The sequence below is a fragment of the Saccoglossus kowalevskii genome, chromosome 4 (genome assembly GCF_978046115.1).
Source record: "Saccoglossus kowalevskii chromosome 4, keSacKowa6.1, whole genome shotgun sequence".
NCBI lineage: Eukaryota > Metazoa > Hemichordata > Enteropneusta > Harrimaniidae > Saccoglossus > Saccoglossus kowalevskii.
Genome location: NC_140644.1, coordinates 20662119 through 20687701, shown reverse-complemented (window position 1 = coordinate 20687701; position 25583 = coordinate 20662119). Strand labels below are relative to the sequence as shown.

Genomic DNA, 25583 nt, shown 5'->3' with positions numbered 1-25583 from the left:
TGAGATATATGGGTCTCATATAAACAAAGATGGCGACTTTGACTGTTGCGCAGATCAACGAGTACGAACTGAGACGTTTCCAAGCTTTGATAGTAATTTTCATGTTATTGGAAGGCATCGAAGGAATCGTCGGCGGTAATCAGTGCAATTCGCGCCCAGGTCAAACCTCATACTTGTGATTTCCATTTGAAGAGCGCATTGGATTGTGGGAAAATCAATGTTTATCAATACAAATATGGCACATGCGCAGCGCGACGACTACCGCGCTTTAAGTAACTGATCTAGTTAATAAATGAATTATTCTCTTAATGAGAGAGAAATTATATGTTCTGTATATATTGCACATGATCAGCAGTGGTTAACTGTGAACGATTATGCCAGTGAGAAGAAGAGCTGTATGCAAATTAGGTATGATTTCAACATTTGAATAATAACATTCTCCGATGCATTTAGAAAAGTCAGTTAAGTAAAATATCAAGTTCTTTGATGATTCCTTTTATGGTGATGTCCTTCCGCGGAGATTGGCAGCGACGAATTAATTCCCATACACCGTCACTATACTTATATGGCTTAATCGACCCCAAAGTTGACACGGCAGTGGCAGGAACCTGGAGTCCAAACATCCATAGCATCAACTCAGCAATTTTGTCGATGTCCAAGTTTGGCCCCTGACCACGAAGAACTTCAAAGTTTCCACTGCATATATTCAGTTTCGCTTGATTGTCATCCATTAACTGTATCAAAACAAAATAGTTGAGCACCTAGTACATACAATTGTTTTACTGAAAATAAGTGGAATAATTCGACCTATCAGTATGATAGGGTATTTGAAATTTCCTACTTGACCTTAAATTTGGATCATAATACATCTGACACATCAAAATATTTTTGTTCCCAATTTTGCCTTGACATTTAACTGATCTTGGCATGATAGTGAAATAGTGTGACTCATCAATACGCGGAATGTTAGCAGTAATATATGACGTTTTCAAATTTGAACTAGCTTTGACCTAACCTCGTCATTTTAAAATTTGGCCAATCAAAGGAGACGTATCATTTTGTATTTGACTCTTATAATAGTACTCACCAAAACCTGTTTGGCTGCAAGGTTGTTATATATGAAGCCACTGGAATGAATCGCATCTAAACCACACACAACATCACGCATCACTGACAATTTCTGGTGAGTAGACAAGCCAGAGTTTGCCTTATCCAAACTGGTAGCTGCCCGCTCCGTCACCACTTGTAACACATCGGGGTTTGGCATAGTCCATCCATATATTCCAATTAGATGGCTACTTCGCTTGCAATTACTAAAATAAAGACAGAATATGATTCAAGTTATTATTCAAACCATTCTTATATTATTCCCAGGTGATATACGCATAAACATAAAGTTTAGCAACAATGGAATAGATATTTTGAAAAATTCATATTATACATACTATGCATAGTATAGACTGGTGATACTCTCCATCCATGACTCATCACTGATACGTTGAATTACACGCATGATATACTGTGTTTCATTTATAAAACTCCAGCTCTTATCACACAAATGCAATGTGCAATTTTGGCCACGATACAGTAATTTCCCTCTCTTTAGCTCGCCTCTTGTAACTTCAAATTTAATTCCATGGTTCTCGATTTCTAATTGTGCCAGCATTGATAAAACCCTTGATGCAGATGCGCCTAGGTGTTCTCTGCTCTGTATCTGTATATCCTCTTTGAAGAATTCGATCTGTTTCAGTGATGTTTCAAACGTTGTATGGTAGCTCTCCATTTTATTCTTACATGCATCCACCACGCTGTCAGCTAGTCGATTTGCATCCAGCTGCGAAATCAATATGTTGACAACTGCTGTTCGTGCCGGTGACCCACGTGGATTATTCCTTTTCTCCTGTAGAGCAATCTCGATGATTGCTAGGAGGGAATAGGTATTCTGCAATTCAAACCTCAAGTTCTCTCTAGCTGCAGACACCAGCGCGTATACCAGGTTGGTAAGAGAGAATCCAGTGGCTTCTTTGTAGTCATTGTCGTTACCAACAAACTGATAAATGGATTCTAGGTTTCTCTTCAAAGTAGGATTATCTAAAGCCTCCATGGTTTCCACAACTTTTGGCAGCAGATCACAGGACGCTTCATTTTCAAGCAAATTATCTACTTGTACTTCAACGTTGTTTGAAACACTGTTAACGATTATGTTGCGAAGTTCGTGACAGAGGGTGTGCATTTGTGAAAAGTTTCCTCCACTTGGTACACCATTCGGATACTTTTCTGTTACATCAGGGTGTAGCAACAACAGTTCGTAGGCAGTTATCTTATTGAGCACTAGTTTTGGAGCCATTTCCATCGCATCTTGTCTCGCTTTGTCAATTGCAACTGCAATTATTTGTTTCAATTGTTCGTTTTTCGCTTCCACGAATGTTGTTGAACGTTGATAGATATCCAGTTCTGCTGACCGAGCACTTTGTAGAACTCGTGCCATTTCCTTCTCTTCTATTTGTAATTCTTCGTGTTTCTGCGAGATGCAGTAGAAACATCGTCCATGACATCTCATCAGCGCGCACACTGCAATAGATATCTGTTCCATCAAATAAGAATCTAAGCTCTTTGACATGTCGATTTTGAAACTTTCAAATGCTTCTGTGAATTTCCTGAGGTTAGCACATTTGCCTTTTGTACGTGCCTCTTTCACTTTTCTCATAGACAAGGCATTGAATGTTCCTAAATAGGACCGATCATCAAGAAGTAGATGCTCCTTCAGCTGGTCACGCACTTTTGTTGCGATTGACATGATCTTATCATCTTTACATCCGTCTTCCTCATCCTCGCCCTCCTCTGTATCAGATTCTTTATCCATTTCAGCGGCTTTTGCATCATTGTCGATTTTGTTACACACATAAAAAAATTTTGTTCTTGGACATCTTTCTTTAAAGTATTGGATGTTTTTGCGATCCTAATATGAAATACAAAATTCATTATACATTTATTACTAATGTCGTTGAAGAGTGTCACAAAGTACTGCTTCGCTGCTAGTGTGTTGTAATATCTGTTTCTCAAATTAGCTTTCAAAACATTATTCAATACAGATTTGTCTGCATTTTTACTGATATAACTTGACCGTCACAATGTCATTTTGACTTACAGCTGCAGCTTATTTATATAAATCGCTATTTAACGGAATGCATAAGGTTATGTCAGACCTAATGCAAAAATGCGAGCGCCCCCTGGTGTTTCTTACAAATCACTACACACTTATGAATTATATTTCGAATAAGTCATATAATCCATATTAAATGAAATATTCTGATCCATTCATACTCACGTCTGGTCGTAAAAAACATTTCCCGTCAATGACATAGATTAATATTGGTATCTCGTTCTTCGAAATAACTTCGTTTACCACTTTATTCAGCGTTTCGTTTTCGTTACGCCCTGGGGAATCAATTAACTCAACGCCATATTTCAAAAGTTCGTGATTCAATCCGATTATCACAGTCTGAAATACACAAGCGGATTTACCACGATCTTCCTCTTTCAATATAACTAGCTCTTTCAGCATATCGCGACCGGTTCTGTCCCCCCAGAAATCATTGCCCGATAGTGGTCTTTTAGATCCAGGGACCTCTTTGCCTGTCTGGTCGTTGAGGCTAACATACGGAGTATCCGAGTATTTGATCCATATGATTCGCGACGTACATGTTATGTCAGCAACAGGTACAACTTGCACACCAAGCATCTCGTTAATTAGTGAACTCTTGCCACAATTCTTCTCACCGATCACAGCTATGACCGTTTTACTCGACAGCGTGTCGTTGATACTCTTTTCTTCGTCTCCAGTGATCAGTGAACTGCTTGTGCCGAAATGTTCGCGAAGCGGTGATTCGAATTTTTTGGTTTGTTTTACCAGTTCTACTAATCTTCTAAATAGTTTATCTCTTTTCTTGCAAACAGCATCCATCGTGTGTCACTATTCGAATTTCAAATAGATATTAAGCGTGATTTCATTCGAACAGCCGAGCTTCACTAGCTTGCGCGCGTGTGGATATTAAATAGCGTTTGCGACATCTCGTGATTCTGTATGGATTAGCATACTCGTAAAAACTTTGAAACATGTACTGCATCATAAATTACTGTGTATTCAATGACTAGGTACAGTTTCATGCAAATAATCACATGCAAAATCGAATATGCACAGCATGCATGTTAGCTTTGTTTGATAACTATTAATTATTCCACACTGGATATTATGGGATACATACGAGATGTTTTGGTGTTGAAACACTTTGAACACTATTATGTTTCTGCAATTTATCTACAATTTATTGTTAATTGTTAATTTCTCACAGACTACACTTCTGTGGTGAACACTAACATAAAATATGCCCTTAACGTTTCAAGAAACAGCATTTATCAGCAGCAGAAATCAAACAGCGCCCTCCTATTCTACAACCAACGTCATCGATGGACTTACCCCTACTTCAAATATGAACCAATCCAAAACAAGGAATACGTAGAAGTCAAGTCAATAGGTTATATATTGACAGAACTTTTAGTTAAGGTAGAGATGCAGGTTCGTGGGCACTTGGGAGTGACATTTTTTTTTTTTTTTTTTGCTTTTTATTATCCAAAAAGTCTTGGCTATAGACTGTTGAAATTTTGTAGAATTGTGAATAGTGGAACATACTCAAAAGACGATTTTAAAATATAGATAACAGGTGCAAACATTCTCTCTTTTGAATGCTTAGCAAGATTTAGCAAAGCTGTACATAAATAATAAAAAAGAAACATGATGAAAAAATGAAATGACGGGATCTCCATATTATGCACTATATTTAACTTTTTACAAAACGATAATACATTTAAATTTGAAACTGTAATAGCCAATTTAATTATGAGCATTAGCAAACTCTTACTGAGTGAATTGTTATGCAAATTAGCAATTATCTCAGCTTCTTTTTAGTGCACATTCCAGAACTTTAAAAAAATAGCTCCTAATCGCTTTGACCTTTTGTTTTGAAATTTTCACAAATGATTGACAGTGTGGTTATTTTCAAAACGCCGTCGGGGCATTGTTGTTAGTTGAATAGTGTTACAGCAATCATACAGACAACTAGCCTGGGTGTTAATTTATGCATAAACTTGAAGTAGTGAAATTTGAGCTGCTGCCCTACAAAATTGACAACTGGTAGACAGTTTTCAAGACAGCGCTTTCTTCACAGTAAACACATGTACCCATAAACCAATTTTGACAGGAAACAGAAGCATGGTTTAGAAGCTATTTTTTTAAATTACTTTTGACCACAAAAACACATTTTTGTGCATATTTGAAACTACAGTGTCCATAAAATAAAATACTAACAAAACTTTAAAATTCATACAATAAGCTTTCCGAAAATATATAGTTTTGTGGACAAGGGAGGTCATCTTGGTTTCCTAATTAACTAATTAAAATACCTGTCAGGTAAACTGCATCTCTACCTTAACAATCTCATTATTAAGAAAGATACATTGCGGAAACAAACTCTTAACTGCTAGATAATGTCCTTTATTCTTGATAAATATATCTATAGACCTTACATAGTTTAACACATTCTGTCTGAACCCTGTACATTTCTCAGTTGTAATTTTCAGATTTGTAATACCTGACTTATAAAACAAAGTATGTTTTATTTTTGTTTATTACAAAGCCCCAAACTTGTTTCAGTTCAAACTGTTGATGCACGTTCCATGATTAAGTCATAGCAAACATTTAATTCGAAGTTTAAACTAATGTAACCGTGTGACGCACGACATCTCGACTAAATAAACAAAATTTTGGGAGGGCAAATAATAGCATTACAATTCTCGAAGGCGCACATTCATCTCAGCGACGTGTTCTTTGAATCCTTGAAATACGAATGAAGGGTACAATGGCGATACAATTCTGCATGGGGTTATTTAGACAGGCAAACACAATGGTTTGCTTTTCCACACAATGACCTCGGGGACATTTTGTACGGCTACACTGATAGGTCAGTGATAGCTTGTCTCTGCCTACACGCATAGATTAATATCCTTACAACAATCTTTATGCAAACATTTAACAAATGTTAATTCAATTCACTTGAAAACAACTGTGAGCTTGGGGGGGGGGGAATTTCCACCAATTCAAAATTGGCGATCCTTTACATTTATGCGTTGAATGCAATAGTATTTATTTAAAATAAATTTCGCAACTTCGTGTTTAGTGACTTACAATGTACAAGGTCTCCATAAATCAACAGAGTTGATCATATTTCAATTTAACGATACATACATTATCAAACACACCAGTGCAATACAATTCGCCTCACAAGTTTTATATTTTTAATGAACCTTGACTTTAGTTCACATATTCAATGCTCACCAAATATTCTAGGGTCATACCTAAAGATTCCATATTTAATCTAAGTTCGGTATTAGTCATATAATTTATCCGCAATATAATATACGTCCCTTGTATATTCACTTGGATAATATATTCACACTTACTTATTGTGACCAATTTTACTAGAACACATTGAAGAAAAGCGACAATTGGCGGTGGTACCATTTTGTTCATAGAATATACCATAATACCTTCTAAGAAATCTAAAATGAACAATTTTCTTTCACAATGTGGTGCCCCAGTACATGATGTCATGATTTAAAAAGGAGATATATTGGAGGAAAAAACGGAAAACACACCTCATCCTTTTTAACATATGCATGTTTTCTGAAGTAATCCAGTATTATATTATTTTTAATTAAGCAACAACGCAATTCTCTACTTGACGAACTCATTAAATGAATTATCTCTTACTGACAGAAATATTCACTGAAAATATTGCACATGAATAGCAGTGCTTCACTGTGAACGATTATGTCATGAATGAAGACAGGTGCATATACAATAGTTAGTTAAGTAAAATATTGAGTTCTCCGATTATCCCTTTTATGGTGATGTCCTTACGTGAAGGTAAGCAGCGACGAATTAATTTCCATACATCTTCACTGCACCCAGCTGGCCTAATCAGCCCAACAGATGACACGGCAGTGGCAGGAACCTGGAGTCCAAACATCCATAGCATCAACTCAGCAATTTTGTCGATGTCCAAGTTTGGCCCCTGACCACGAAGAACTTCAAAGTTTCCACTGCATATATTCAGTTTCGCTTGATTGTCATCCATTAACTGTATCAAAACAAAATAGTTGAGCACCTAGTACATACAATTGTTTTAATGAAAATAATTGGAATAATTCGACCTATCAGTATGATAGGGTATTTGAAATTTCCTACTTGACCTTAAATTTGAATCATAATACATCTGACACATCAAAATATTTTTGTTCCCAATTTTGCCTTGACATTTAACTGATCTTGGCATGTTAGTGAAATAGTCTGACTCATCAATACGCGGAATAGCAGTAATATATGATGTTTCAAATTTGAACTTGCCTTGACCTAACCTCATCATTTTAAAATTTGGCCAATCAAAGGAGACGTGTTATTTTGTCCTTGGCACTGATAATAGTACTCACCAAAACCTGCTTGGGTGCGAGGTTGTTATATATGAACCCACTGGAATGAATCGCATCTAAACCACACACAACATCACGCATTACTGACAATTTCTGGTGAGTGGACAAGCCAGAGTTTGCCTTATCCAAACTGGTAGCTGCCCGCTCTGTCACCACTTGTAATACATCGGAGTTTGTCATAGTCCATCCATATATTCCAATTAGATGGCTACTTCGCTTGCAATTACTAAAAAAATAAAGATAGAATAAAATTCAAGTTATTAATCAAACCATTCTTATATTATTCGCAGGTGATATACGCATAAAATATATAGATATTTTGATAAATTGATATTATACATACTATGCATAGTATAGACTGGTGATACTCTCCATCCATGACTCATCACTAATACGTTGAATTACACGCATGATATACTGTGTTTCATTTATAAAACTCCAGCTCTTATCACACAAATGCAGTGTGCAATTTTGGCCACGATACAGTAATTTCCCTCTCTTTAGCTCGCCTCTTGTAACTTCAAATTTAATTCCATGGTTCTCGATTTCTAATTGTGCCAGCATTGATAAAACCCTTGACGCGGATGCGCCTAGGTGTTCTCTGCTCTGTATCTGTATCTCCTCTTTGAAGAATTCGATCTGCTTCATTGATGTTTCAAACGTTGTATGGTAGCTCTCCATTTTTTTCTTACATGCATCCACCACGCTGTCAGCCAGTCGATTTGCATCAAGCTGCGAAATCAATGTGTTGACAACTGCTGTTCGTGCTGGTGACCCACGTGGATTCTTCCTGTTCTCCTGTAGAGCAATCTCGATGATTGCTAAGAGGGAATATGTATGCTGCAATTCAAACCTCAAGTTTTCTCTAGCTACAGTCACCAGGGCGTATACCAAGTTGGTAAGAGAGGATCCAGTGGCTTCTTTGTAGTCATTGTCGTTACCAACAAACTGATAAATGGATTCTAGGTTTCTCTTCAATGTAGGATTATCTAAAGCCTCCATGGTTTCCACAACTTTTGGCAGAACATCTCGACATATTTCATTTTCAAGCAAGTCGTCTACCCGTACTTCAACATTTCTGGAGACATTGTTAACAATTATGTTACGGAGTTCGTGACAGAGGGTGTGCATCTGGGAAAAGTTTCCCCCACTAGGTACACCATTCGGATATCTTTCAGTTACATCGGGGTGTAACAAAAAAAGTTCATATGCAGTTATTTTATCTAGCGCTAGTTTTGGAGCTTTTTTCATGGCATCTTGTTTTGCATTGTCAATTTCGTTTTTGATAATTTCTCTTATTTTGCCCCTTTTTGCTTCAACAAATGATGCTAGACGATTATAGAGATCCAGTTCTGCGGTCTGTGCGTCCCCAAGTACCCGAGTCATTTCATCTTCTTCTTTTTGCAGTATTTCCTGTTTCTGGGAGATGCAGTAGAAACATCGTCCATGACATCTCATCATCGCACACACTGCAATAGAAAGCTGTTCTTTCAAATGATAGTCCAAACTTCTGGCCAAGTTGACTTTGAAACTTTCAAAATCCTCTACAAAGTTCCTAAGCTCTGCATGTTTGCATTTAGTTCGTGCCTCTTTCACCTTCTTCATAGCAAGGCCATGGTATTTCGGCGTTAAAGAGTAGTCATCTAGAATTTGATGCTCTTTCAATTGGTCCCGTACTTTTGTTTTGATTAATTCCGGTCTGTTTACTAAATCATTCTCATCAGAATCAGAATCTGAATCAGAATCCATAGCAGCTGCTTTCTCGTCAACGTCTACCTTGTTACAAACATAAAACAGCTTCGTTCTGGGGCATCTATCTTTATAATACTGAATACTTGCACGATCCTGTAAAAATAGAAACAACATTTGACAACTTATTCTCTGAAAATTACAGATGGTTGAATTCTTTGTACTTTATCACGTGCTCTGTTCTTACTCTGTGAGTCACAATTTCCCGTAATTGGTATAAATTTCTAATGAACCATGGGCGGTTTTATCACAGTCCCAGGTAAACATTATCAGCACAAACGTAACAATAATTCTCCCCCACACTGAAAATTTGATTGGATAGTCATATTCTATTTTAATCATATATTATATTTTGATACAGAAATGTATAATATTTATATACACTCACCCCTGGTCGTAATGCCATTTTCCCGTCAATGACGTAGATCAGAATTGGTAACACTTTCTTCAAGACAACATCGTCCACAACTTTATTTAGCATGTTGTTTTCATTCCGCCCTGGGGAATCAATAAACTCGATGCCATGTCTTAGAAGTTCGTGATTCAGTCCAATCACCACAGTCTGGAAAACCAACGCAGCGTTATCGCGGTCTTCCTGTTTTAAAATAGCCAGCTCTTTCAGCCTTCGCTTATCAGCATCGTTTTTCCAGAAATCCAATCCTGACAGCGGTTTTCTGGATCCAGGAATCTCTTTACCTTTGGGGTCTTGGAGGCTCATATAGGGAGAGCTTGCATATTTGATCCATATGATTCGGGACGTGCAAGTTGTGTCAGCGACAGGTACAACTTGCAAACCCAGCATCTCGTTAATGAGCGAACTCTTGCCACAGTTCTTCTCGCCAATCACAGCAATGATTGTTTTACACAGGAGTGTTTCGTTGATACCCTGTTCCTCGCTCTTATTGATCAGTGAAATACTTGTACCAAATAAGTCACGAATCGATGTCTCCAGCTGTTTGGTCTTTTCGACCAGTCCCATAACTCGGTCGACTCGTTCATCTCGTTTCTTAAACACGGCGTCCATCTTGAATACCAGGGTATACAACGTCAATAGAAACAGCAATGTCTGTTCCTTGTCACATAATCAGCGCGATTGAATATTGCTAGGTCAGTCTTTGTGTGTAACACAAGCTATTGTGCAAGCACAGCCATTCCAGGTAGGGCTGGCAAATTGCCAAGGTCAGCCTCGTGATCGTCTGTCATTTGCCGGGGTTTATGGGAACGGGAATTCCCCTTATATTAACCTAGTATTTGCTGCCGTATACGTACATAACATTAATGTGGAAAAACCCAAATACTGGTTTCCATGGTTACAAAAAACAACTAATCTAACAGTTTGTGTCCAATCCCCGTTATGGTGTGTATACCCAACATTTCGACTTATAACTTATAAACGTATAAATGCCGAGTCAACTTTATTTAGTAGCGGTATATCGACAGTGTATGTCCTGTACATTGGGGGCGCTACAGCGGTTACTTCTTGTATACCGTGAAAATAACACATTTATTATTGTTGGTGAATTATCAAAGTGCTACCACGATCGTTGGATCTTAGGACATGTTATGACAAGTTTTCCTCTGTAAACGCCCGGCGTATTTGACAACATGGCTTGCGAGCGAAACACATTGAACAAGAGAGCTAAGACTCTACGAGATTTGTACAGAGAAACACTCATGTGTTATGATGACTTGAAACAAAAGGGTCAGCTTAGTAGTGACGCGGGTGAAGCTTTATTATCAGCTGATGAAGTCACATTTCTCGAAGATACACTTAAACAGACGCCATGCGTTGTATTGTTTGGGGAGTTGAACAGCGGTAAAAGCAGTCTAGTCAACGCGCTTCTCAGGGAGAAAGTGGCTCCCCGCGGCGAACTTCCGTGTACGGCGAGGTTGGTAACATTCAAGTATTCAGAAACCCCCTTTATATTGCTACGAGACAAGCATGGAATTGAGAGGAAAAGGGAAACACTCGATCATGAACGAAATAACATTAAACGATGGATCGTACTCAATGACGATGAACGACGAGATCAAACTGAAGTAAGTTTGGCCGTAGACGTCGCTATTGAAAACCCACTTCTCAAAGATGGCATGCTGGAAATAATTGACACGCCTGGGCTCAACGAAAATAAGGAACTGAATAACGTCGTCGCCGAAATGTGTAACAAAAGACGTTTGCTTCCGTTATTGGTATACGTTATAGATGGGAATTATGGAGTATGCAGTCCTGTAAGCACAATTTATGTTTTATCCCATATATCGTGAAAATTGCAATAAAACAGTACCGTATTGTATATCTCCATATTAGGTGGTAATGATAAACTCATTAATCTGATTGGTCCGTGTGAGCAGACTGTAATTTCGACATCATCTCAAAATACGCCTATTCCTCAAAATGTTGGTGGCTTGATAAATATATTTCTCTTGAATGACTATTAATTATATAATTAATACTTTCACATGCTAGTTTAAATGCATATGTATTACAAAGTCGCATACACGTGAAGCTCAGTTTATGATTCGTCCAAAATGAACTTGTCTGGCATGAAGAGTTTGTTTTATTCAAGTCGTATGATATTTCCCACGGATTGTTTAAGTGTCGGATCCATCACTGAACAGATTAGTGCTGTGACGGCGTAGGCCGAGGCAACTTTCTGATGTACTGAACATCTTTCCCCGTCAACAAATTATTCTCTAGTTAGACCATCTATAGATGCTGACCACACAGGACCACACAAACAACTAATACAGAGATCCATCAGTCGTAATTTTGTTTGTGTTTATGCAAAGCACCATAGATCGTCATATTGCATTTACATAAACGATTGCATTCCTTGAACGCCGTTTATATATATATATATGCATCTCGGGATGTATTGTTAAACATATTATTGACCGACGTTGACGTAACAATAAGTGTTATTATAACAAATAAATAAGCACGCGATAAGCAATTAAGTAATCGAGTTGACTGGATTGTATTTATTGACCTCGACTCAATAAAGAGTTTTATTCACCGCCGCGTGATCTCGTTTTGACCAATCGGCGTGACTATCAGGAATATCATGCATTGTCCGCCATATTTACTAGTTGCAGATTAAAAATGCACGTGTGTAATTAATCAAGAAGTGAAATATATATACAAATAAACAACTATCTAGGTATATCAAGAGAAATAAAGTGGAATGGAAGTTTTAGCTGGAGAGGGTCTGGTTTATACATGAATTGATACTTACAAGAAAATCGAATCCTGGAAATAATTTGGCAAGAAAACTCGGTTACAAATATGACGAGCGTTTTACATACCATTGTTGGTAATAAACTCGAACGACGAGCTTAACCATCCTGATTGTGAACTATAAACCGTTATTTTGAATCTGATAGATGTGTTTATTGGTAAAATGTCCTCAAATCTTTTTATTTTAACTTCGCTCATGAATTGACGCAGTTCAAACGCCGCAGTTTGGATAATACTCTATACATTGCGGTTGTACGTTAATGTTTTTTCCTTTCATTCGACGGAAATCAACTCAACTGGCCTATAATAATTTAATTTGTATTATAATTGTTCATGTTCAGGTGGATTTAACAGTTAAGTAGTGTTGAAGATATAGTGGGCAATCGATTCCCTTCGAGTTTTAATTCGCTGTATGTTCACTGCTCGTTTATCGTATATTGGTAACATGTGATAACGATCTCTACATAGTGATTCTGCATTACAGAATCTTTTTTCCCACTTCGCATCTGATAACACACAACAGATATTATGGTAGTCCAATAGAAAATTAATGGCTTATTTCGCGCAATTACGTGCTGCCTTATTTTTCGTACATACTTTTATTCCATGAACCGATTCAATATGGCCGAATTTTGGTGGCCATTTTGTTTGCAATTCCTGGTGCGTATACTCGACACACCTGCATCGATAAGGTTCAAACTACACACGCAAACCTTTTATCGCAATAATGCACATGCATTGTTATGAATATTAAACGAATACAATTCACCGGAGCCATATCTCACACATGCCTGACCCAATCAAATCTAAACTTCAAACATCAAGTATACGGTATAATACGATATCAGGTATAATAATAACTTGTTTTTTTGTTTTGTTCTCAACAGGATAGAAAAAATATTGAAAATCTGACAAAAGAATGTCCAAATTCCGTTATTATCTATGTGTGCAGTAAAATCGACAAGTGTTCAAAGGCTGAGATGCACAACAAACCAGACGATGACGAATTAGACGATGCGAGCGACCAACTAGTTGAGTTGACACCAGAACAAAAGATGGAAGGGGTATATAAAACATTGGTAAATGAGGGAGTGATTGATACGAATGGCGGTGATATGCTGAATTGTAAATACTTCCACGGGGTCTCAACGAAACGAATTGAGCAGTTACGAAAGCATTCTAAAGAAGACATGAAATCCGAGGATGGTTTGTTCGTGCGGAATTTCAATCGATTTGAAGAGCACATTGTAGAATACGTTCGCAGTAGTTTAGATAGTCACTTTCGCCAAGCACTCAGAATACTACTTTGCAGTTATGAAGGTTGTTTGAGTTTCCTGTTTCAAAAAGAGCTCAACCTGGCACAAGAGCTAGAAACCGTGCCAAAACTCCTCGACAAGGCAAAGATGGCAGAGAATGAATTGACTCAGGTGTTGTTAGATTTTATCAGCAGCGCAGAAACGCATATGAAGTTGGTCGATGTTGTCAGGGGAGCCATACAGAGAGTAAAACCTGATGTTTTGAAAGATGCCATGGAAAGGAAACTGCCAGACAAATTTGTTTATGACGAACTCGCCAATGAACCAGAGCTGAGCCATTTAACGATGATTATCCGGTCTTTGACTGATAGTAAGTCGATTACTGCGCATGCGTTCTGTCGAGATATTTGCTACGTCATTGTTAACAGAGTTACAAACGAAACCCACAAAGAAACCAAGAAACTGCTGAAGGATGAATTCTCAACTACATTAAAGCGTGTCCTGCTGACCATAGCCACGCTGCAAATGCCTGGCCTATCCGGAGTCCTGGAAAAAGACCATATCTATGGTGAACAAGAAGAGGACTCGGATAAAAATACGACTTTGGCACTTTTGGTGAGAATGGTGAATTCTATATCCACGGGAATAAGACTAGCAGTGGTTAAAGAGCTGAACGAAACTTATAGCGTAGCCGACATAGCCGTGCGAGTTGAGCTTCTAAAGAAGCAGCTTGGGAAGAAAAACGAGAGGAGTCTAAGAAAGGAGCTGGCTACAGGACTCGTTGATGTATTGAAGCCAACTAGACTAGCCGATGCCATACGGAACGCCTGTCAGCTTCACATCAATACAACACACAATAATTTCGTCAGGTCACATGAAAGACTGTGCACTCTAAACAGGGAGTTATGTCAACGATCACAAAAACAGAAAAATGAAATAACCGATTTTTTTGTCCCAATGTTGTCAGATCTGGAAGTACGTTGCCGTGCACTGGAGTACGAAATCCTGTACGGCGTCCCTATGGTCGGCTGCAAAAAAATCGGAACGGGAGGTAGAAACGTAGTGAGTAAGTGCCGCGATCAAGATAGATGGTGCCCTGACCGGGATAAGTTATCTCTGGCGATAAAATCCGTAAAGATGGAAGAAAAAAGAGGACGAGGAAAAACGGAGATGTGGTACCGAACGGTTGTAAGACTCCAAGAGATACGGTACGTTTCCCTAGACGTCACCTGTTAGCCGAGTGGGGAGGGGGGTGGAAGTAAGGCTGCTTACGAGGAGCAAGTCTTGGTTTGGATATCCTATTTCGAAATTCGTCACGATGAAAAACCATTGAAATAACCAACCAACTCAAATAGGAAATACATATCTCTTGAGAATCGTTCGGCAAATTACACGTCCTATCCCAGCCTGAGAGTAACCTAAAAAGAAGGTTTTCATGAATACACACAGGTATGATCAATTTGGACGCAGTTTGCGATATTTCGGTAAGCGCGAGAGTTCATAAGGTTCCTTATATATGTACGTGTACATTGTAAGCTATATAGAAGATAATATTTGGTAATCGTAGTCCTAAATAACTATTAAAAATAGCTAGACGTTTCGAGCAATGGCTCGTTATCGATAGCAAATGCTATCGATTAAACTGCTATCGATAAAGAGCCATTGCTCGAAACGTCTAGCTATTTTTTTTAATAGTTATTTAGGACTACGATTACCAAATATTATCTTCTATATATCATATTTATCAGTCCGAGCAGCGTTTATTTATTTATAAACTACTATTACATTATAAGCTGGAGTGTTGGAGTTAGGATTCAGGTTAGGGGTAAGGGACTTAAGAAACTTTTTTCACAAACTGTAATAATTAACAAAATTCCTTAATAAAGAAAGCAAATCAAATATGGTTGTAATCGTATTGCAAAATACAGGACTTGTTCAAGTGTGTGTATGCGGTGAATAGATAATGATAATATTCATTTCATTACAGGCGCCTTGAGGAGCACAGAAACGTTATTACAGTGCACGGCTGGGTCATGCCATCTCCGATTAAACTGTATATTATAATGGACAAAGTTGGGAACAATCTCATATCGTCCGTTAGAAATCTAGACCGAGAAACGAAACACGAAATTGCGCTTGATGTGGCAACGGGATTGGCCTACCTACACGAGCAGGGAATTATTTACAATGACCTGAAACCCCAGAATATATTGGTGAGTATGTATAAAAGCTTTCGAATTATTATAACTGGGTGGTCATAACATTGAATTGCTTTATATACGTCATATCTTTGGTGACCCCCAGTCCAGCAGAACCAGGATAGGCATGTTTTTTGTGTCGGGTTTTATCGATTGGGTTGTGGTGGGAATGAGATGTGGGTGTAGGGTGGTCATTGTGCAGAGATCATGGACATACACGCAACATAATATATTATAAATACACATATTAATTGGGAAATATTAATTAAAAATTCTTGGTCACTAATCGGTAAATTATTAATCTTCCCATAGTCACATGTGTAAAGTTTTTCAAAAAAATTATTGTAAATAACAGTCTTCGTTTATCTTTTCAGATCATGGAAAACGAGCATGGAAAACGAGGTGTAATTAATATTGGTAAAGCCGAGGGGCTCTTTGACATTACGCCACTGGGGGCGCCATTTCACTTAGCTCCGTTTCTCTATGAACATCCCAAGCAACGAAGAGTGTACGCCGATATGTACGCGTTCGGCATGTTGGTGTGGTTTCTATATGATGGCAGATGTCGACGACCCGAGGCTTTTGCCAGATTCACGACCAACGACATGATGAAACTCGCGGTGTTTGACAAAGTACTTCCAGAGCAGCCGAACAATTGCGATTTTTACCTATGGCGTCTAATGAAGGAGTGTTGGAGGGGGAAAAAAATTGTTAAGGCTGATGACTTGGTAAAAATACTCGAACAATTCGGCAACGGAGCCGGCGCGAGCACACGTTCATTTGCTTTGAAATCTCGCTCAGTTAAAAAGGATTAAACAAACGTGGCGGTTTTACATTTGTACCAACCGTTAAATGTGAAAGTCGTTTCTATCATCATCATCATTTCACATTTTTGGGGATGCAAAGCAAAATATACCAATCAGGGATAAAATCCTTTAACAACAGGTATCAAACAAATCCACTGGACAACCTATTTTCGATCCCCGGCTATTTTGTAGGTCTTTAGGGGAGACAATTATACGCACGGGTTTTAATATTCACTATGTCGAAGTGAATCAACGCCGATCGGCATAAAAACAATCGATCGGGGAAAATCTCATTGAGATGCGCGTATATCCCGATTGGCATATAAACCCATTCAACGGTTAGTCCTGACTAATTAGTGTAGAAAACAATATAATTTCGTACCCCTTTTCGCTAATGCAGAAGTCTGCTGAAACAAAATGAGAGAGATGTATATTTTGAGACTTCATTTTTCGTATTAGTATTATCAGATTAGATGGCAAAAATGCATTAAAATATCATGGAACATGGGAGGGGAGGGTAATACGTTTCCTACTTTATGAACCATATTATATTATTGTTCGAATTCATGAATCTACAACATTATTACATAATTTACATATTCGTGTTTCAAGTTTCCTGCTTATTTGGCTGAATATTGATTGGTCGATATATCCAAAGCATTTACATAGTTTGTTTGTGTGTGTGTGTATTTAATTCACAGGTATATCTTTTAAAATAAACTAACAATTGAACATTATTGTGTAATAGTTTTACCTTTGATCTGAACTTGGTATGTTATTTTTGCATTTAGAATTGAATTTCCAGGTACTTTTAGAATGCAACTTGAATAAATCAGCTATATACTTGGCACCAATTTTGACTAAATTCAACTCTGTCCTACGATTAGAACTACAGTGTGTAGTGCTATATTACGCACAAATAGATATATTGTGTAGCAAAGCTTTGATTTTAAAATTTTGTTATGTGACCTTGATGCAAGTTTTATTTACAGTGCGATACACGGGTTTGTAAAAACACACGATAATTCAACTTAATCCCATAGGCTGGTGAATATGATTACGATGTGATTCAAATCATAATGTTGATCCAGCTATCATATTTAACAAACAAAATCTGCTTAACTTTATCTGCTAATCACCAGGCAAACATATTCCCAAGACATATAATTCCCAGAATCCAACTTTAAAGCAAAAATTTAATCCCAATTCGGCCTATAAAATGGGCGATCATAACGTCTCAAATCAGCATATATGGGACACCTCTGACGAAATATCAAGAAAACCTAAATATTTCACTATTACGAGGTCGAAAACCAGTCTATATTTTGCCAATTTAAAACTATGACAAACGTACGACTATTTGAGCATAGGTCAAGATTTACTGGAAAACCTAATTAGATTACTGTTATTAAAACAAAAACTGTAAATAAACAACCCTTTGTTATCTGTTATAACACAGTTACTAGTACCCGTGGTTATAAGCAGGCTTTCTGTATTATACCTCCATGCTTATACACTGTCTTAACACATTTGACACACTAAATTTGAATAGCCACATATCCATAATTCTGTCCATGATGCTTTTGCAGAGGCCTTTAACCCCCATCTCCATGTCCACTCAGATGTCATCAACATTGTGACAAACGAGGTTACCACAAATGACAACAAACACTTTTGTTTCCACATTTATTCTGAATATACATAGATGTAATACAATTCAGAGTCCTAAAGCTAGAAAGCATAATGTGTAACATTTGTCATGAGGAATTAAAAGAGACTTATCATTACTATATGTACAAGGGATAGTAGAAAAACTAAACGTATGTAGCTGTAGAAATACAAACAATAGTATTAATGATCTCATTTTTTACCGCATAAATATGTACCGTAATAGAAATGCTTCACAAGTCACCCAGTCTCTCCAACACACTTCTCAGGAACAGTAATTTAGGACTTTTGTTCACATGTATGTAATATTAATGGTGTCACCAGTGATTTTGAATATCTTTGATTTTTTTTTTTTAATTCTTTAAACAAATTTGATCATTCATGCAAAAGTTAAATTAGTTTTTACATCTAACATTTGAAATTACCTCACCATTTCAATCTTCCCTGAATGAAAAGATATTAACCCCTTTGCTAGCATAACTATATATACAAGGCAAACCGAAAATGTTTGTGTTATTTTTTTTTGACTGACTGACTGAACATCCTATTAGGTAAAAGCCCTAGGGTGAGACTCAAAACAGGTCCAGACATTTCTTTCTGACTGGAAACGTCCTATGTGGATAAAGTTTTAGGGTTAGTGACTCAAAATTGCAGATCTACATGCATGTATTGCATATCCAAGAGTGAAGTACCAAATTAATGCTACTGGCAATGCTGTGAATGTTGCATCTCTGTGCCCCATATCTAAGTATAAACCGGTTACTAAAAAGGCACTCTCAACCAAATAAATCTTCTTGTGAAAAAAGCAAGTTTCACCAAACAAGCTCTACTAACACACAATAGATGATTTTTCTTGTACTGCTAGATCTTGCATATTGCTTAAACTGAATGTCTGATTTGATTTTGAATTCTATTTTTATAGTCAAAATGCCAACTTTTCAAAGTGGAATATAGTGTTGAGATAGCCTTACTTCATTAAGTGTACTGCATAGCACAAATTTAAACATGGAATACTGTAGGATCCCACAAGATGTTTTGACACCACTAGTACAGTGATATGACCTCTCTTTGTCCTGTTTTTCTGGACGATCTTGCAGTGAGAAAAAAATGGTCTATTGTGTACTCCCATGTGCATCTCCAGCTTGTGTACAGCATGGTTTTTCAGCATGGTAGCAATGAGGCTAAACATCAATATTTTGTAAAATGGAGACGAGTCCAACTTTTGTTAATTTATTTTATCTTGATTAAAAATTTAAACAATGTAAAAAATATTCAAAGTAATGTTGTGGTATTTTCATGAAAAAAGTAAACACCTCATAACACCGGAATATTTTTCACAACTATCTAAAACGAATTTTCAACACAGCTAATTACTCTTTATGCTCAAATAAAAAAAAGACTGCAAGGACAATTGAAAAAGCACTCCCTACTATAGAGTGATACATGCAAAACACATCTTTAAAAAATCTATAAAGAGCAAAAAAATATAAATTTATAAAAAGCAATTAAAAAACTATTTACAAACAAGCTTATCAAATCAGGATTAGCGTAAACAAGAATATTACCAGATCAATCTGTGTCTTGTCAACACTAATAACATTTTAAAAACAATATTTATATCATTTAAAAGATTGTCAACCAAAATATCAAATTTTCTCTGTAACCCTTTTTAATGTCAGAATGTTTTCCTGCCAATATTTTGCACATTGGTATGTAGTTTTCAATATTATTTTGGTGAATTTTTGAGCAAGTAGATATAACTCCCATTCTCTACAGTTTTAATAAGGAAAATGGGAAAAAATTGTACTCGTTTATTTTGTGAAAGGTGACACTAGATAGTAATAAGTCAATATTTCCCTACTGTACTGAATAATATGTATTCTCTCACCATTTTACTTCAACCAAATGATTCCTAAACACACACTTGCTGATTCTATTCCCATCAAAGTATACTGTAGTTAAAAACATCTTTCTACTGTGGTCTGATTGTAGCCATACCATTCGACTACATCAAAGTCCACTAGTATTTCTACAAAACATAACTACAATTGTACCTGATTTCAGTGACACTGAGAAGAGACGTTCATGAAAAGGGAATTCATCATCTGTCTTCATACATGTTACAGGATGTTGGTAGTAAGAGATGTACCACACATTGTCTCCTAGAAGTACATGGTACTACACTGTAAAAGCATCTGTTCAATGAAAGCTGAGATAATTTGAGGATATTCATGGGAATTTCTGAAAATCCAAGCTAAGGAATCAATTTTTTCACTAACCTACAGTTTACAGTATACTTTGCATCTCCACATGCTTCTGAGAGAAAATACATCACATAAAGTTAGGGTTGCCAAGGTGTTTTGTCACATTTTCCAAGCTTAAATAATTAAGTGTCAAGTTCAAAATGAATTTTGGAATTGGTCATGAGTGGATTTAAAAAAAATGGCAAACATGGAGGCGACATTAAACCTCAACATGATTAGTAACGAGACTCATTCACTTTCAATCTATTTTTTTAACTGTCTTTTCAAATGAACCTACTAGGGTAATGTAATAGTACAGCGTTTCAGTTATTGTATCATGCATTTATCATATTGGCTAATTATTAAAATTACATCATATTTATCACCTTCCCGTCGTAGTGATTTACAAATGATAAATATAATAAATGGCTGAAACATGTGTGAAAAACGAGTGACTCTAACTAACATAATAAATCCACGGGCGAATAAAAAGGAAAAAGGACAAGTTGTTTGAAAACATTACTGCACTAAATCATAGTGCCTCACTCGTTGACTCTTTGAAGTGAAAAATAACGAGTTCTTCTTAAACACTCTGGCAGGAATGATGATATGGCAGGGGTGATATTTAACTCTTTTTACTTGTTCCACTTGGATCAAATTTCGAGATTGCCTTTTTCACCTTACAGTAATGACGGTAGTGATTGTTCCTATCGATATGAAGACGGAATGTTTTACCACAACCTGGACATGGGTGTGCTTTATCGGAAATGCTGTGTACTCGCTGCTTATGTAGTTTTAAATTATAGATACTGACACACTTCACCTGGCATTGGTCACATGGGAATGGCTTGTCACCGCTACGATGCACTCGCATGTGAGCTGACAGCAGAGGTCGAGATGAAAAATATTTACAGCAGATTTTACATTTCACAAGTTTTGCTGTTTCAGAATGCTTGTAGGACTTCGCTAATTGTGTGAGACGGTTTTTAATGTCCAGGTTTCTAAGCATACTATACTGCGGGGCTACCAGGATCTGATCAGGCACGGGTGCGTTACTAGTGCTGGGACCTGGCATTGGTTCATTAGTTAGAATCACACTGACTGTACTTTGATCACTAGTGAGCGGCTGCCCACTAGACTGGTCTCTGTTGTTCACTGTATTTGGTAAAGACAGCATCTGTGAATGTGTACCCCCAGCGAACACATCAGCTTGTGTGTCTGCTTGTGACACACTTATTGGTACCACAGCATGAGACAGAGACATGACATTTTCAATTCGCATAGCTCCTGATGTTATATCTATAGAGGGATTTGCAATGGAAACACCAACATTGTTATTAAAACTGTGCATAAGTTGTTCTCGTTGGCCAAATTCCTGATGTTCCGAGCTCATTCTCCTCTCTTCCATCACTTTATTCATCTCTCTACGCATCACTCCAGAAGAACTCCTCTGTTGCTTCCTAACTGAATGGTGGTTGGTTCCCTGGAGAGTGGTGCGCTGAAAATCATGTTGCAATCTACCAACAGATTTGTTCTCTGCTGATTTAAAACTACAACTTTCCACAATCTCAAGCTCCTCGTCTTTAATCTCTACAATTTCTCGCGTTATGTTCTGTGTTTTCTTGACTTGTGCTTTTTGCTGTTCTTTGCTCACAACACTCGGTACTTGCTGCTCCCTCTGGCTACTCTCACCAGAGGACGAGTTACTGGTCGTACTATCAGAATTATCATGATGTAGTCGATCAAACATGGCTTCAATATCCCTTTTTGTCAGAAAGGAATTGTCTTTAGCATTGACTCGAAGTCCATCCCCAAGGTAATCCTTGATAAGATCAGCTGTTCCATAGTAACTGTTGCCATGGTAACTGTCAGCTACTTTAAGAAACACACTGTAGCCAGGTATTGCACCCAATTCTGAAGCCTGAAAGTGATGAAAGAATCATTTCAATATTAACAACTGAGAATCGAGTTAAAGGGTGGCAATTGGCATGCAGCGGGTGCAAACAATCATTGAATTATTTTACACACGTTGTGTACTTCGCTATGAGTCCCATATCAAAAAGGACACAGTGCAATGACCACCACCCTTTAAGAAAAAGATTTTAGCCAGCCATCAATTACAATTAATATTTCAGTGTTTACCTTGCTTTTCTTACAATTATTATAAAAATTTCTGAGTGTTAGCATTGTGTTATAAAAACATGAGGTGTCTGAGTTTTCTTGGAAGATTAATATGTTAAGATTGAATACCACTGTTACATGTATACAAGGTATATGTACTTCAGAATCTATATTGCCTAAGACCCTCATAGCACCATAGTCTGTGACATTTGCAGGTTTGAATTTCATGTAAAAATCAAACATAATGCAGTGCTTGACTTAGTTTCTGGAACAACACAAAAGGCAAAAGTGAAGAAATCAAGTTTTGTTGTTGTATCAATGTTGCATTTATATACATTTAAAACGTTGAACAAATCTACTAAATTTTATTCATCTGGTTCATTTTTTTCTGTTTGAATTGCATCACCAATAGAAATGCATATAAGCTACATTTTATATTCATGTATTGTATGCCAGATCATTGAAATACAACTGGCATATAACACCAATACACAACCACTAGGTGTTAATGAGGTTAGGCTTCTATGTTTGTCAATTACAAACACCTGATATAAACAATAGTTATATCCATGGAAAGGGGAAGTCTCTGGCAAAAATACTGTTCAACTGAAATGTCAACAGAAATTTATATATTACTTTCATGGCAATATTTCAAATTATTTATTTATAGTTAAAGTATTCTGAGTTACTTTGAGTGTTGAAACAAGAGATAACCTTGCTGAAAGTACAGATTTACAAAATTGCTGTTTTCTCCAAATTTACTAAAATCTTAACAACGAGTCAGTGAGTAGACTACATTGATTCCATTTGTTTTATTCTGGTTGTTGAGAATATTAGCTTCTAATTTGTAATTTGATCTTGTAAGAATGTGCCCCCTATATTTTCTAATACGTCATCCAAAAAACAAATGTGACCTCAGAGTGATACTAAAAATTGTGAAGAAAAACTTACCATTTTAGAAATGATGAAAAGAATAATTAGAAGAAAACAAGATACTCATTTATACTTCAATGTTCATAATGGTGTACCAGTGTTCTTTTTACAGCAAGAATTAACAGTGGAAATGCTATTACAAATTTTATTAACACTAATCACACAGTCTACACAACAAAATGTTTTTTAAAAAGTTTCTGGCCAAATGCTTGCTACAAATATACAGGTTCGATGGATTTTGGCCATTACACACTTACCACTTGAAAAATAACTTTTCTCAGCAACAGGAGAGGCTCTTTTCCACCAATTGATTCCATATTTTTTACAAAGAATGAATCTGTCTTTAAGAAATCCTTGGTGCTATCATGTGAACCCAGTCAATGCTACAAATAGGAACAATTTGGTGTGATAGTTATTAGTTAATATTATAACACTAAATATGCACACAGCTGCAATCTGCATGACCTGTCGTTTATCTTATTGACATAGAGTGTTAACCATGCAGTAAGAATTTACAGGTGACAACACAGGCATAGAGGCAGACATGCAATGCAATTCACACTTGATCTATACAGATGACATTTAATCATTGTTCATGTAACAAATCTGCAAATCTTTTCTACAGTACCATTCATAATCTGTTTGTTTTTTTTGGGGGGGGGCATGACATGTCACAAGTGATTATGTTTTGATGGAAATTTTGCTTTCTGACAACAAATGATGCACTATATATTATATTCTATGTTTTTGTCGTCACTGATTTTTACTCTAAAAATTCTACCAGTTCAAATGCAATGTAATTTTGTATTCTAAAAACTTTTTTCAAAACTAATTGTTCAAAAGAGGTCAAGATTTTACAGTTGGGGTTGACTGGCTGAAAGCACATATTATGGAAAAACATCTGCAGAGACTACTGATAACCAAGTAAGACATTGCTTTATTCTTGGCAGACGTCATAGAAAATATTACTGTGGAATACTTTATTTTCGCTGGAATTAATTTTCGCTGAAAAGGCTTTTTGGGCATTTCGTATGGAATTTATTTTCACTAATTTTTGATGAGTTTAATGTGAAATATAGGAAAAAAAAATATATTCGCTGGATTTTATTTTCACGGAATCATCCTTTCAGCGAAAATAAATTCCAAGCGAAAATAAAGTATTCTACAGTATTTATTTTTGCTACTAGTGTTCAGACATTGGTTATATAGACTATAATTATCACTGATAATGATATTAATTTCATTAATTTGACATTTTGAGCATATTTACTGAGTTCAAATTCACAGATTGTTCAGTGCAACATTGAGTGGTATTTTGTTATGGTACTTATCAGCGAAAATCTCGAATTTAAAACCCAGTGAATAATTAATACATTAACGCTAGTTCAATATCAGTCACGAGATTGTCCATACAATGGTATATTCTGTGCTGGCCGCCTAGCTTGTGTTCAAACGTGAAAGACCTCTCTAAACATAGAAATCAAAACTTGAATAGTTACTTAGGCAAATATTACCAAACACTATTATATCACATGTAACGGTTCTAGTAGCTTTTTATCTACTAGTATTTACTATTCATCTAAACACGATGTCCAAGTCAAGGAGGGGACATTTCAAAGATGAATATTTATGCCTAAAATTTACATATTTGTGCATTGCGGACCGTCTACAACGTGCACAAAACCTTATTTTGTACATAGCATAATAACGTGCAGCAAATTTACTCACCTTTGGTTTCATTATTAACAAAAACAGTCCACGATCACGACCCCAATTTGTTGTTTTCACAATGAATAGCGCCACCAAGAGAAACAATGTAATTAAAG

The 25583-nt window shown here is 36.7% G+C and overlaps 4 protein-coding genes across 4 annotated transcripts; 1 reads left to right on the top strand and 3 right to left on the bottom strand.

Annotated features, from left to right (window-relative positions):
* Positions 1-458: 458 nt before the first annotated feature.
* On the bottom strand, positions 459-3964 carry LOC100371072 (dual serine/threonine and tyrosine protein kinase-like). Its single transcript, XM_002739307.1, has 4 exons — positions 3329-3964; positions 1446-2959; positions 1088-1313; positions 459-734 (listed from the first exon to the last, which is right to left on the bottom strand). The coding sequence occupies exons 1-4, from the start codon at positions 3962-3964 to the stop codon at positions 459-461; spliced, it is 2652 nt and encodes an 883-aa protein (XP_002739353.1).
* A 1566-nt stretch (positions 3965-5530) lies between these two features.
* Positions 5531-10417, bottom strand: LOC100371224 (dual serine/threonine and tyrosine protein kinase-like). The gene is made up of 4 exons (XM_002739308.4): positions 9683-10417; positions 7889-9390; positions 7546-7771; positions 5531-7196 (listed from the first exon to the last, which is right to left on the bottom strand). Exons 1-4 carry the CDS (start codon positions 10316-10318, stop codon positions 6921-6923), a joined length of 2640 nt encoding a protein of 879 aa, XP_002739354.3. The 5' UTR covers positions 10319-10417; the 3' UTR covers positions 5531-6920.
* Positions 10418-10656: 239 nt separating this feature from the next.
* Positions 10657-17646, top strand: LOC102801648 (dual serine/threonine and tyrosine protein kinase-like). Its single transcript, XM_006822176.3, has 4 exons — positions 10657-11523; positions 13420-14996; positions 15776-16001; positions 16361-17646. Exons 1-4 carry the CDS (start codon positions 10900-10902, stop codon positions 16799-16801), a joined length of 2868 nt encoding a protein of 955 aa, XP_006822239.1. The 5' UTR covers positions 10657-10899; the 3' UTR covers positions 16802-17646.
* Positions 17647-18464: 818 nt separating this feature from the next.
* On the bottom strand, positions 18465-25572 carry LOC102809813 (uncharacterized). The gene is made up of 3 exons (XM_006822168.3): positions 25486-25572; positions 24015-24140; positions 18465-22624 (listed from the first exon to the last, which is right to left on the bottom strand). The coding sequence occupies exons 2-3, from the start codon at positions 24072-24074 to the stop codon at positions 21329-21331; spliced, it is 1356 nt and encodes a 451-aa protein (XP_006822231.1). The 5' UTR covers positions 24075-24140; positions 25486-25572; the 3' UTR covers positions 18465-21328.
* Between the last annotated feature and the right edge of the window lie 11 nt (positions 25573-25583).